Genomic DNA, 14,093 nt, shown 5'->3' with positions numbered 1-14,093 from the left:
CAATTTGTCTAGCCGACCAGATATCCTAAATTAATCTAGTCCCATTTGCCAGTATTTGGCCTATACTCCTCAAAACCCTCCCTATTCATGTATCATTACCCAGATGCCTTTTAAATGTTGTAATTGTACCAGCATCCACCACTTCCTCGGCAGCTCCTTCAATACATGCAGCATACTCCGCATGAGAACATTGCCCCTAAGGTGCCTTTTAAATCTTTTTCCCCCTTATCTTGAAGCCTGTGCCCTCTACATAGGAAAAAGACATTGGCTATTCACCTTATCCATGCCTCTCATGATTTATTAAACCTCTGTAAGGTCACTCCTCAGCTTCTGATGCTCCAAGGAAAATAGCCCTGGTCTGTTCAGCCTCTCCTCACCCTCCAACCCTGGCAACATCCTTGTAAATTTTTTCTGGACACTTTCAAGTTTCACAACATCTTGAGAGATTAGAATTGAACACAGCATTCCAAAAGTGGCCTAACCAATGACCTGTACAGCGGCAACATGACCTCCGAACTCCTATATCCAATGCACTGACCAATAAAGACAAGTGTACCAAACACTGTCTTCACCACCTCGATTCCCTCTGACTCCACTTTCAAGGAACTATGAACCTGCACCATCCAGGACCTTACCATTAAGTTTATAAACCCTGCCCTGATTGCCTTACCGAAATGCAACACCTCCCATTTATCTAAATTAAACTCCATTTGCCACTCCCCAGCCCATCTGATCAAGGTCATGTACTGTGAGGTAACCTTCTTCACTATCAAATGTACTACGAATTTTGGTGTCACCTGCAAGCTTACTAATCATACCACCAACATTCACATCCAAATCATGACAAAAAGCAGCGGACCCAGCACTGATTCTTCCCTTAACACTACCACCTCCCTCCTCCTTTAAGAGCCCTTGAAACACAGATCTATGAACAAGCATTTTGGTCAATGTTGCTCAGTATCAAATTTTATTCGATAAAACTTCTGTGAAGGCATTACATTAAAGGTGCTACATAAATGCATGTTTTTTAATTATAATTTAATTTTAGTATTGGGCACGCCTTATTGTGAACACTATTCTTGACATTCATTGTCCATTTAAGTAAATGCAATTAATTCTCAGGTAACTCTGGTTAAAAGACCACAATTAAAGCTTTGAAATAATAAATTGGGGCCTGAATGATTAGATTTAATTAATCTGTTCCAAATCCTTGCACCACTTCTAAAAATCATGAACCATTGACCAGTAAAATGAAAAATTGCACATCTGCATCAGAAAACCTGGAAGTATATTGTCTATAATAAGAAAATGAAGATCCTGAGTTATTGAAACAAGTAATCAGTCGGTTTGCTTCAACCTCAAAGATGGAGGATATTGTCACCTTTTGGTGCAGTAAACTAAAACCGATGTTTCACAGCACTTTTCACAGTTCAACTGCTTGACAGCCATCAAACTACTTTTTAAGCATAGTAACTTTTGTGATGTAGGAAATGTCGCAGCCAATCTGTGTACACAAAGCTTGGAGATAGTGAGGACTGTCGATGGTGGTGAGTCAGTGTAGGTACAATGTGGTGCTGGAAGAAGCACACAGCAGGCCGGGCAGCATCTAAGGACCAGGAGAGTCGACATTTTGGCCAGGATCCCTCATCAGCCCTGATGAGAGGTCCTGCCTGAAGTGTCCACTCTCCTGCTGCTCAGATGCTGCCTGACCTGCTGTGCTTTTTCCAGTGTCTCACTCGAGCTACACACACAGCTTGTGCAAACAGCAAACAATAATGATCAAATAACATGTCTTAGTGATGCTGATTGAGAGATAAATACCGGCAAGGCCACAGGGGGATGTTCCTTGTTCACCACCTTTGACATAATGCAATGGATCTAAATGATCCATTGAGAGAGAGTTTAACATCTCATCTTTATCCCCAATCTCTCGGATCCAGAATAAGTGAAAATAGCAGAGTATAGATCGGGTCTGTTGAAAATAAAAACACAGAAACCAGCCGTTGGGGAGGTTAGGGTATCAAAAGGTATCGAGTAAAAAGTGAGGTCTGCAGATGCTGGAGATCAGAGCTGAAAATGTGTTGCTGGTTAAAGTGCAGCAGGTCAGGCAGCATCCAAGGAACAGGAAATTCAATGTTTCGGGCACAAGCCCTTCATCAGGAATTCCTGATGAAGGGCTTGTGCCCGAAATGTATCAAAAGGTATCACAAAGTTTATGGTCTAAAATTGTTGAAGGCAATTCTGAATCCAAAAGACTGTAAAGTGCATAATGGAAAATAAGGCGATATTTCTTCAACTTGCATTGCTGCAGGATGAGGCCAGAGACTTTTCCGTTCTCTCCTTTCTGTTTAACTTGCTGTTTCCAATTTTTCAGTGGCATTAAACGCATCAGACTTCCACTTCTCTTCACTCTGAAAATGTCATAGCAGAATTGAAACATTAACTCTTTTTCTGACTCCACAGATGTTGTCATACCTGCTGAATTTCACAAGCATTTTCTATTTTTATGTCGATAGTATTGCCAACTGATTTTAACTGTGTAGGTCAACAATCAGGAGTGAGCCCATCATGTGTACTGTATTGTGTGTCTCAATGTTGTCAATAATCCTTTCAATATGAATCAAGTTCTTCCTTTTGGATAATGCCATGATCTTGCTCCCATTCAGAAACTAAGTTAGATACTATTAGACTTTTGAACATCATAAACAATGCTTGTATTGATTTATCATCCCTAAACATTGTTATCAATGTACGGATAGCCACACCTGTTTGGGAGAGTCATAATCAAAGCTACATGTCATAAGGGGCAATTACTTTGATTGAATGAGCAGCAATGAATCACATGAGATTGTGCCCATAGAGGTGCAGTGCAATGTCATGGAATTGTTTCATGCACAACAACAACGACTATTTTGCCCTCTATCAAAAAAAAAGATATGATGACATAAGTGTATATTTGGTTTCTGGGGGTATACTTTCAAAGTGGTTTCACGTAGGATAATCAGGTGCATGATGCACTTAAGAGAGCAGTTGGGTGAGTTTACATGCTGTGTCTCCTCAAGCACCAAAACACACCACAAACTGTCAAAATTACACTTAATAGTTGTGCAAGATTTATTGTTGAATATGCAGCAACACGCGAAGACATTTCAAAATAGTCAGAAAAAAGTAACAAGACTGATCCTAGGTAACACGTACAGCTGCTCTGATGCATTCAAACAACTGAACGTGTGCGCACATTACTGAAATGTGGAAAAAGCACTGTCAAGACTACAATTTTTTTTTAAAGTTTTGGATCCAGCCTCCCATAACCATCATCTCCTGTAAAATGTAACTGTGTTGTGGAATTAAGGAGAAAAGACCTTAATAAGATATAGAACAAATAGGCCATGAGATAACTCAATCTCTTAGTTTATAAAATTCATGAGTATTCTCTCTCAATGATCAAAAATTTCATGAAATCAGACTGATGTGTGATCTGTGGGCTTTAATGTAAAGCAGAGATTGCAATAAAACATTTATTTCTATTCTGTAAATTAATGAGAATAGCATTTTGCAGCATTTTACCATTAGTTTCACACTAAAATAATTGTAATTGTGAAATCCTCTTTTTAAACGTTGTGTGCTTGTATATAAGTTGGCATTATGAATACAAGTAATCATAGTTCAGTCACAATTCAGCTCCTTCTGCTGTGATGATTTTTCGCTGAACCAATTTATATATCCATCTATGACTCCCTGAGGACTATTCACGGCATTACGACCCACCACAATCTGTAGTGCCATGGTCCAACACTGCATTGTATCCATGTTTCCTTGCGGGGGTCGGAGGGGTGAGGGGGTGGGGGGGTTGTAGAAGAAGCATCATGATTAGGATGTGATAGACCTAAGTGATACCTTACCTGCTATAGTAAGAACATTAACCCTAATTTTAATTTAGTTTACAAAGCACTACTAATTCTGGTTAATGAAAGCAATATTGACGCAATCAATTAATTTGACATAAACCAAAGCCTGGACTGGTCCTTTGACCATCTTGGTCAGACAGTGTGGAGCTCTGTGTTGCTTTAGGGTGGAAATTTGTTTGCTATGATATTGGGTGGCTTTCACCCTAATAGTGTGCAGTTAACACCCTTTATGACTTCTTTGAACACCTCCACATTATCGAAGGACTGTGCTCATGTGATATAAATGATTTGGTTGGGAAGAGTGGGAAGCTGCATGTTAACATTTTTCTCTTTTACAATTATTTTTTCCCAAGCCTTTACTCTACTCTACCTTATCACAAGTTGAACATTGAAGGAGTTGACTTGGTTTCATTAAGGGTTGTATTTCCAGTCACAAATGCTTTTAGTAAAAGTAAATGGGACAAAGCTGAAGAATCATCGATGTTGAGAAGCAGACCAAAGGATAGACCAAGCTATCAGCAAAGATGAGAAAGCCTTGGGTAAAATGCAGACTATGCCTGTTTTATGTATTGTGCCAAATAAGTAAACTAGTGCTGAGACATCTGAGCAACATATGGTTTGCATTGATCAGATAAGAATTTAATACATTTTACTAAGTGTGTATAAAAGTTGGAAACCTTTGCAGAGTTTTAGGTTTAGACTGATAAGGCTGACTCTTCTTGCATTCAGTCGAATAAACAATTGTTATCCTGTTTGAGGGAAAGGAGGGGATTATCAGGGACCACTGCTACAGGAGTGAAGCCAGGGAATTCAACTGTAGAGTTGGAGGCAGGATGCTGGATAACAGTTGTGAAGGGAGAGACCAACTCAACATAAAAGGGGATAGGGGAAACAATAATGTGTAGAAGGGAACAGGATAATGTAGGAAGTCATTGTTTTTCATCAACATCCTGGCTTTAGTGGGTGGAAATTGCATGACCATGTCTAGCACATTTGTCACAGTGCACCTAGCGCCGAAGGCGAATGGGGGAGATTAACAGATAGACAGTTGGATGGGAATATGGGGAAGGTCAAAGCCTGTGCAGTTGACTTGGAGGACAACTCTGAAATTAATGTGTACGTTTGAGAGTTGACTAAGGGGAAAGAGGCTGGGCATTGAACAAATGTGTAAAGTGCAATTGCTGTTTCCTTCCGTTGTCCTCCACCATAATCCTCAACACCGGTGCCCCACAAGACTGCGTGCTCAGCTGCTCGCTATCTTCCTTATAACTCACGATTATATGATCTACTTCCACTCTAATTCCACTTACACATTTGCTGATGACTACTTTAGTTGGTCGGATCTCAAATAACAAAAAGAGTACAGGAAAGTGACAGCTTAGTGGCATGGTGTAAAGGATTGTGAACAATTTCAGGAATTGGCATGGAGGATATGTCTGTGTCTGTATCAATGGTGCTGAGGTGGAGTTGGACGACAACTTCCAGTTTCTAGGACTAAATATCACCAGCAATTTATCCTGGTCGATCCACCTCAACACTGCAGTCAAGAAATCACCCCGTAGCTTCAACTTTCTTAGATAGCTAAGGAAATTCGGAAAAGCTCAGCAGGTCTGGCAGCATCTGTGAAGAAAAATCAAAGTCACCGTTTCAGGTCTGGTTCTGAGGAAGGGTCACTGGATTTGAAACATTAACTTTGATTTCTCTTCACAGATACTGCCAGACCTGATGAGCTTTTCCAGCTCCTTCTGTCTTTGTTTCTGATCCACAGTTCTTTCAGTTTTTATTAAGGAAATTCAGCATGTGCAAAACAATTTTTACCAATTTTTAAAGATGTACCATAGAAAGCACCCAAATGGCTCTATCATAGCTCAGTATGGCAACTGCTATGCCCAAGACTGCAAGAAATTAGAGTTGTGGACGTAGCCCAGTCCAACACGAATATCAGTCTCCTTCTATTTAGGCCATTGATACTTCTCACTACCTTGGGAAAGCAGCCAAAATAATCAAAGGTCCCTCCCACCCTGCTATACCCTCTTCATCTCTCTTCCGTCTGGCAGAAGATACAAAAGTTTGAAAAACACGTACCAACAGATTTAAAAACAGCTTCTTCCTTGCTGTTATCATACTTATGAACGGGCCGCTCATAAATTGGAGCTGAACTTTCTCTGCGCCTTCTCTGGTAGCTTAATACTGTATTCTGCAATCTGTTCTATTACTGTGATGTACTTATGAAAAGTATGATTAGTCTGGTTAGCACGCTAAACAATGCTTTTCACTCAGAATCTCAGCACATGACAATAATAAATCAAAGGAGAAAGTGAGGTCTGCAGATGCTGGAGATCAGAGCTGAAAATGTTTTGCTGGAAAAGCGCAGCAGGTCAGGCAGCATCCAAGGAACAGGAAATGCCCGAAATGTCGAATTTCTTGTTCCTTGGATGCTGCCTGACCCGCTGTGCATTTTCAGCAATAATAAATCAAATCAAATTAAATAGTAAGTGTGCAGTGGAAATGAAAATTGTCATCGCCATACCTAGATGTATGGGGTATTTCCTTCTTTGAGAGAGGGGGGTTTCCCTTTGAGTGATGTGAGGTCCTTCAAAGGACAACAGTATTACCTAGACACCCAGACTGTAAATTTGGAAAAAGTAAGACTTCACTATAGTCAAATCCTCTAATGATCAAGACTAACAGTCCATTAACTTTCTGACTTCTCATCATTTAAGAAATACTCTCAAAATTTGTTCTTCCTACCAAAGTAAATAACCACACATTTTTCCACATCGTTATCAGGGAATCGAGGATTATGGGGAAAAGGCAGGGAAGTGGAGTTGAGGATTATCACATCAGCCATGATCTTATTGAATGGCAGAGCAGACTTGATGGACTGAACAGTCTGCTTCTAAACCTTTTGGTCTTCTATTCCATCTCCCATGTTCTTTTCCAATCATTACACCTTTTTAAATCGTCTTGAAAATACTTTCCATCTTCACAATGCATATTCCTCTTTGGCTTATACTACCTGTAAGCTGTGGAATATTCTATTTGGTCCCCGCATCCAAATCATTCATTGTATATTGTGAGCAGCTGAGGCCTCTAGTATTGATCTTTGCAGTAACCCACAGTCTGCCATCGATAGAGTGACCCATTTATACTTAATTTCTGTTTCTGTCTGTTAGCCTGTCCTTAATCTTTGTCATTTTATTACTTCCTATCCCATGTGCTTTAATTTTGCTAAGCAACTTTCTGTGGGCATTTATTAATAGCATTCTCTAAATTCAAATGTATTACATTCATCAACTCCTCTTCATTAATTTTATTAGAAATATCTTCCAAAAAAACTCATCCAAGTTTGTCATGTATGATTATCCATTTATAAATCCATGCTCATTATGCCAATAAGACTATTTTTGTGCATGTGTTCATTTGTCACATTTTTAAACGATAAATTCTAGCATTTTCTAGATTACTGACGTAAGGCTGGCAATTATAGAGTTGTCAGCTTACATCAGTAATATAGAAAATGCTAGAATTTATTGTCTTGTTGACATAATTCCACATTCAATACATATTTTGTGTTTAGCTTTGTTTCTCTTGTCTTTCTCCCTTGTAGCATTTTGTAACTTCTTGTTGAAAACGTGTTGCTGGAAAAGCGCAGTAGGTCAGGCAGCATCCGAGGAGCAAGAGAGTCGACGTTTCGGGCATGAGCCCTTCTTCAAGAAGGTTCATTCCTGAAGAAGGGCTCATGCCCGAAACGTCGACTCTCCTGCTCCTTGGATGCTGCCTGACCTGCTGCGCTTTTCCAGCAACATATTTTCAGCTCTGATCTCCAGCATCTGCACTCCTCACTTTTTCTCCTAGTAACTTCTTGTTACCAGCTTTAACTCCTTCCTAGTTTGGGTTATCCTCAGGTCCCCAGCGCCCAGCCAAGCTAGGGAGGTGCCCCACCGCCTGTCTTCAGTCTGCCTCCTTTTATTATGGGCCATTTTCTCTTGGAATAAGACAAAAGGAGGAATAGTGTGAGATGGACATGGCTAGTGCAGGGAGGGGAAATGTGATATGTGCTGAGTGAGTGAGTACACAATGCAGACAGAATAGTGAGAACAATGGGAGAAGGGGATGGTGCTGTGGAGCAGAGCAAGTAAATGAATATGTTATATGCAACAGTGAGATTGGTAGACAATGAACCTTGATGGAAGGTGAATGCAGTAGCAGTGAGCATATGTGTGAGGTAGCAAATAGACTATGGTGGGACTTATCCTTGTGAAGCTACATGTTGTCATTTCTACATGGTTCCATTGACAGTTGACACTGTCCCAAGCTGATAAACTCAACTCAGATTGGCATTGTTTGATGCCATAGTCTCCTCTGCTGGTGCTGCAGGAAGATGAAGACCCTTCTCTCCATGTCTCTGTCTGCAAAGCAGGGCACTGATTTTGCCTTATTTGAGAAGTACGGGGCAAATGCCATGAACCATGAAGGGCAGCTGCGGACTTCCAGAGCTAGACCTGATGTGCAAGTGCCTTTTAAATATAGCCCAGTGCCAAGAATTGCAGTGTCCCAGTACAGACAAGAATGTTGTGATGCTTGAAAGAGTTCAGAAAAGATTTACAAGGATGTTGCCAGGGTTGGAGGGTCTGAGCTATAGGAAAAGGCTGAATAGGCTGGGTCTGTTTTCTCTTGAGTCTCAGAGGCTGAGGGGTGACCTGATAGAGGTTTATAAAATCATGACAGGCATATATCAGGTAACTGGGCAAGGTCTTTTCCCTGGGCTGAGAGTGGGTAAGGAATAAGCTGTCAGAGGAAGTGGTGGAGGCTGGTACAATTACAACATTTAGAAGGCTCCTGAATGGGTATATGATCAAGAAGGGTTTAGAAGGATATGGGCCAAGTTGCTGCAAATGGGACTAGATGGGTTTAGAATATCTGGTCGGCATGGACCGAAAGGTATGCTTCTGTGCTGCACATCTCTATGACTCTATTTCTACCTATGGCGAGTGGAAGAATGTGACAGGTGAGATGCCATAAGGACATAATGGAAAGGTAATGAGGTGACTTTGGGTAGATAGCAAGAGAAAATGTATTAGGCCTCGTGGAGAGAAATGTTCCCTGTAGCTCTCCAAAATGGTCACTTTGCCAATTTCTGTTAAAATTCAGCCCATTAACTTTATATCTGTCCATAGATGCTGCCTAACCTCCTTAGAATTTCTAGCATTTTCTGTTTCTATCATGTAAAATATTCTGTTATCGACCTCGGGGTGTATCAGAATTAGATGGAATTTTCTGACTAATCCATCATGTCTGTCCTAATGATTATGAAACCTATGAGCTTATTCTTTACTTTTTTTCTCCTTTGTGTACTTATCTAGTTTTGGCTTGAATGCATCTGTGGCTTAGGGCTACTCGCATCTTCTGTTGCTAATGATGAAATGTGGAGAAAAATATTGGGACACTACCTTGCTACAGAGTGATTGCCATTTCATATGCTTGCTTTCAGTGCAGAGAGGTGAAGTTAAAGCCAGTGTTAGCGAAGTAATCTGCACATTGTCAACCACAACCTGGTTCAGCATGGGAATGGGCAGATACCACATAGCTCCCTAGTTCAGCACCATTTGGCGTGGTGTTTACAGTCCTGCTTGACTAGCTAAGGGTGGTTGTTATGGGAAGTGGGGAAAAATATTGCTCTGACATTTGGCCTGATTGTATATTGTTATGCTGGCGCTTTACAAGCTAATGATTTGCACTGCTTTGACCTGAATTTATTCCCTGTGGATAGTGAGGTGGAAAGCTCTTCAATTCTCAGGCATGAGCAAAGTACGACTCGAATACTAAACTTGCAAAAATAAATTAAATGCTTCCATGCATGCACATATGCACACGCATGCATGCATACATATACACACAGGTATGCATGATACTGACCTTTTCTACCCACATCAGTGAAACCACTGATCCCAATTCCATCAGTCACTTGGAGACGCTTGACTGACAGTAGAAAAACCAGAATAAAGAAATGCTTATTGGCCAACACCATGGGTTAAGACCAACATATTTCTGTGCACCCCAATTTAAAATTGTCCTGCAGGCAATTCTATGCATATCACATTAACCGAAGTACTGCTGTGGGAGCTAGCTTTGTTGAGAGAGGTTAGCATCGATTTTTATAGAAAAAGGTTTTTTAATAGTGTAAAACTGTTCCCTCTCCCCTTGATATTTAGCAGCGTTTTCAATTACCGCAGTGGTATTTTCACAGTCCTAGAATAGCTGCTGGCTGATAATATATATATTCTGACCTGACTGGTTTATAAATTATGTGTTAGCTGATTCAATTTGCATAAAGTGTGTCTGAGTCAAGTAAATCACTTGTTTATTTCCTGCAGTGAGCCTACCCAGTAAGACTTAACTGCCTTTTATCCCAGTATCCCTGTCTTAAAGCCTGTAGACAGTGACAATGAATGTAAGGAGCAAGAGAGAGTGGGTGGGACCTGCCCCTGTTTCATTTGCTTTGGAAGGATGGCAGGGGAATTGAGATGATTGGTCCAATGGAATTGTCGACTAATTACTAAAGCTTGATACTGCTTAATTTTTTCCCCATGGAAATGTTTAGGAAATGTTATTTCTGCTTTTTTGAGAGAGTAGGACATTGAAAATATTCATGTTCACTGATGCCTAGTATGTTGTGAGGTATCGAATAGGAGTACATTGACTTGCTTTGATCAGAAGCTGGCAGCCTTGGTAATCATTTGTAGTGTCAGTTCCTCTTAGCTTCATTTTGTATGCAGTGAGTTTTGTTTGCCAAGTTTGTGTGCATTCTAGTAGAAACATTATTTTGTTTCTGTCTGAGAAGTGAGCAGCCTTCAAAATAGAGACAACATCGGGTTTATAATGTTGCGGTGCCAGAGCTTCAGTCCACTTGGACCAAACAAATGGTTAGGGAGGCGATGAAATTGATGGGCAAAGTATGGAGTTTTTGATAAAATGCTTCAGTCTCCCTGATGTTCAGTTGGTACAAGCTTTTGACATCTGCAATTTAACTTTGGATAGGCAATCGATGAGAGCACAGTCATGGGACTGAGGGCCCACAAGAGTGTTTGTGGTTGAATTGATCATTCTTGTATTGCAATCTGTTGTATGCAGCAATTGTGTGAATAACAGTCACTGTACCTCATTATGTATATGATGCTTTTAAGTGATTTCTGAGAGTTGCAATTCATCACCAAAAACCACCTCTTGTTATTCTATGGTGTGAAAGATGAAACTGCATAGCTAATTAACCTTCTACAACCAGAAGTTGAAAACATCTTCTAATCATTCCTTTTTATTTCTTTTCTTGGCAGGTGAGGAGTTGGAATATGAATATGATGAGCGTGGCTGTGGTACCTGGGTCTGTAGAGTCAGGTATAGTAGATTTTGTCTGACAAAACAAGGGAAATATTAAAGATAACTGACATCACTGGTTAACTTGTACAATGGCATTTGACTATATCATTTCTGTCATTCTTCCCTCCCATGGGGACCAGACAATAGGGTATTAAAAATGGATTCAACATCCAACATTTGCGCTTGTTTGAAATCCGAAGTTTATTGTTGGATAATTATTAGACTTTTTATCATATCTTTCCACCGTTTCAGACTTGCATAGGTGCTAAAATTAATTTTAATGTTGTCAGTTCAATTTAGCCATAAAAGTCTGCGTTGAACAAGGATTGGCATCAAAACCTTCTTGCTCAGTTATGATTCGTTTATTTATCGAGCATTGCATAACCCTACATCTTTCTTAAACTGGATGACTGTGATTTTGCACATCGGGCAATGCTTAAGTGCAAGTAACTTAATTTTTTTTAAACCCTAATTCCTGATTTTTTTTATAGCTCTTCTAGTTGTTGAGATCAATGCCAAAGTGACAATTAATTTGTTGTGCTGGGAATTCAGAAACTGCAGGGTCCATTCAGGCGTTCAGATTTATTAGAATTTCTTGCTACTTTATAAATATATTCTTTTAATTTCATAAGTCCTTAATTGCAATTTGTGCGGGTTCTTGTGAGGTACTTGTAGGTAACTGCCTTCCTCATTATTAGGCTCCCAGTAAATGATGCTCTAGGAAGAGAACTTGTTGCAGAAGTGACACACACCGGCAAAAAGAAAGAAGCTATGGTTCAGTGTTCATTGGAGGCCTGCAAGATACTTGATGCCAGAGGGGTTCTGCGCCTAGAAGCAGGTTTGTACAAACCCAGCTACACTTTTCACTCACTTTCCAGTAAAATATATGCTGTTAATAGTGGTTGTGTGTCTGAATTTGAGCAAATTTCACCAAGATAACAGGGAAATGTGCCAACAATGAAATCTGTTTGTCCTCCTAACTGCTTGCTCTATCTCAAAAGTCAGCAACATTTCAGCTTCAATTAAAACTCAATGGATTGCTGAAAGGACATTCATAAAGTGAATGGAAAATGATTTGAAATGATTTATGTACAAGTTATTTGGACAGCCACTGTTGTGAATATACCTAAAGGATTTTAAGCAAGCCGGCTCAGTTCTTTCATTGATTGAGTAATCAAAAGTTCAACGTTAACATTCAGGAACATAGGGTTTTACAGTACAGATGAAGGCCATTAGACTCATTATGTCTTTGCCAGCTCTTTACAAGAGCAATTCAAAAGTAGTCCCACTGCTCCTTTCCATAGCCTGTTTCTTCCTTTTTTCAAGTCTGTAGCAACATTTTTCTTTAAAGATGCAGATGTTTCTGTTTCAATTACTCTCTGTGGAAATACATTCCATGATGCAGTAACATGTTACAGGCAAAAGCATTCTCTAGTGCCTTTCCTCACTACCTTAGTCATTGTTTTAAATTGATAATTCCTTGTCACTGAATTCCCCAACCTGAAAAAATATATTCTATTCGCTTTTGACCCTTCATAATTCTTAAAATCTTTAATTAAATTTCCTTGCCCTTCTCTGCTCTGATCAAAATACTCTGAGATATCTTGAAGCTGTTTTCATCACAGCTATCATCCTGATCGTTCTTCACTCTATGATCTCCAAAACCTGAATGTTCTTTGTGTTATTATAATTTCATAATATACTATGGCTTGGCCAATATTTTTTATAAATTCATCTTTGTATCTATAGTATTCGATTTAATCCGCTATTCATAAATCCTATGGCTTTATCAACCTGTATTCATACTTTCAATAATGTATGAGTTGAATCTTATGCTCTTTTGCTAAGTCAAAAGTTGCATCAGATATTTTTGAAGAATTTCTGTATGATGTCTAGGGTGTTTTCTTGTCCTATCTTACCAAACTTGCCTCGCTCATTACCTACCACGCCACATAGTATGTCTCATGTCTGCTTTCTGTCCCATCTTAAGACCATAAGACATAGGAGTGGAAGTAAGGCCATTCGGTCCATCGGGTCCACTCCGCCACTCAATCATAGCTGGGCATTTCAACTCCACTTACCAGCATTCTTCCCGTAGCCCTTAATTCCTCGTGACATCAAGAATCTATCAATCTCTGCCTTGAAGACATTTAGCGTCCCGGCCTCCACTGCACTCTGCGGCAATGAATTCCACAGGCCCACCACTCTCTGGCCGAAGAAATGTCTCCGCATTTCTGTTCTGAATTGACCCCCTCTAATTCTAAGGCTGTGTCCACGGGTCCTAGTCTCCTCGCCTAATGGAAACCATTTCCTAGCATCCACCCTTTCCAAGTCATGTCTTATCTTGTAAGTTTCTAGTAAGTCTCGCCTTAATCTTGTAAACTCCAATGAATACAATCCCAGGATCCTCAGCCGTTCCTCGAATGTTAGACCAACCATTCCAGGGATCATCCGTGTGAATCTCCGCTGGACACGTTCCAGTGCCAGTATGTCCTTCCTGAGGTATGGGGACCAAAACTGGACACAGTACTCCAAATGGGGCCTAACCAGAGCTTTATAAAGTCTCAGTAGCACGATGGTGCTTTTATATTCTTGCCATGCGATGCTCCCAGAGCAACTTGCCACTCAGCGGATATCTGACAAAAGACCAAAACTCCGTCACCCACAACATGTTTAAAATGCTGCAATGCCACTCAGACAACTCTTGAATCCTGAAGCTGCCTTGCTTGATCGAGGACATACACACGAGATGTCAGGGAAGGAAACCGTGTTTCTCCAAATGGGGGCTGTATGTCTTGGTTGACAAGG

The 14,093-nt window shown here is 40.2% G+C and overlaps 1 protein-coding gene across 1 annotated transcript in view; it reads left to right on the top strand.

Moving 5' to 3' along the window:
* Positions 1-14,093, top strand: part of slc4a1ap (solute carrier family 4 member 1 adaptor protein) — a 149,723-nt gene that overhangs the window by 43,712 nt on the left and 91,918 nt on the right. Inside the window, exons 5-6 of the mRNA XM_060849116.1 lie at positions 11,243-11,303; positions 11,984-12,123. Of these exons, the coding sequence (XP_060705099.1) occupies positions 11,243-11,303; positions 11,984-12,123 (201 nt within the window). The remainder of the gene's footprint in view (positions 1-11,242; positions 11,304-11,983; positions 12,124-14,093) is intronic.

The sequence above is a fragment of the Hemiscyllium ocellatum genome, chromosome 3, assembly GCF_020745735.1.
Source record: "Hemiscyllium ocellatum isolate sHemOce1 chromosome 3, sHemOce1.pat.X.cur, whole genome shotgun sequence".
Classification (NCBI taxonomy): Eukaryota; Metazoa; Chordata; class Chondrichthyes; order Orectolobiformes; family Hemiscylliidae; genus Hemiscyllium; species Hemiscyllium ocellatum.
Note: the sequence above shows the minus strand (reverse complement) of the source record. Positions and strands in the feature narration are given on the sequence as shown.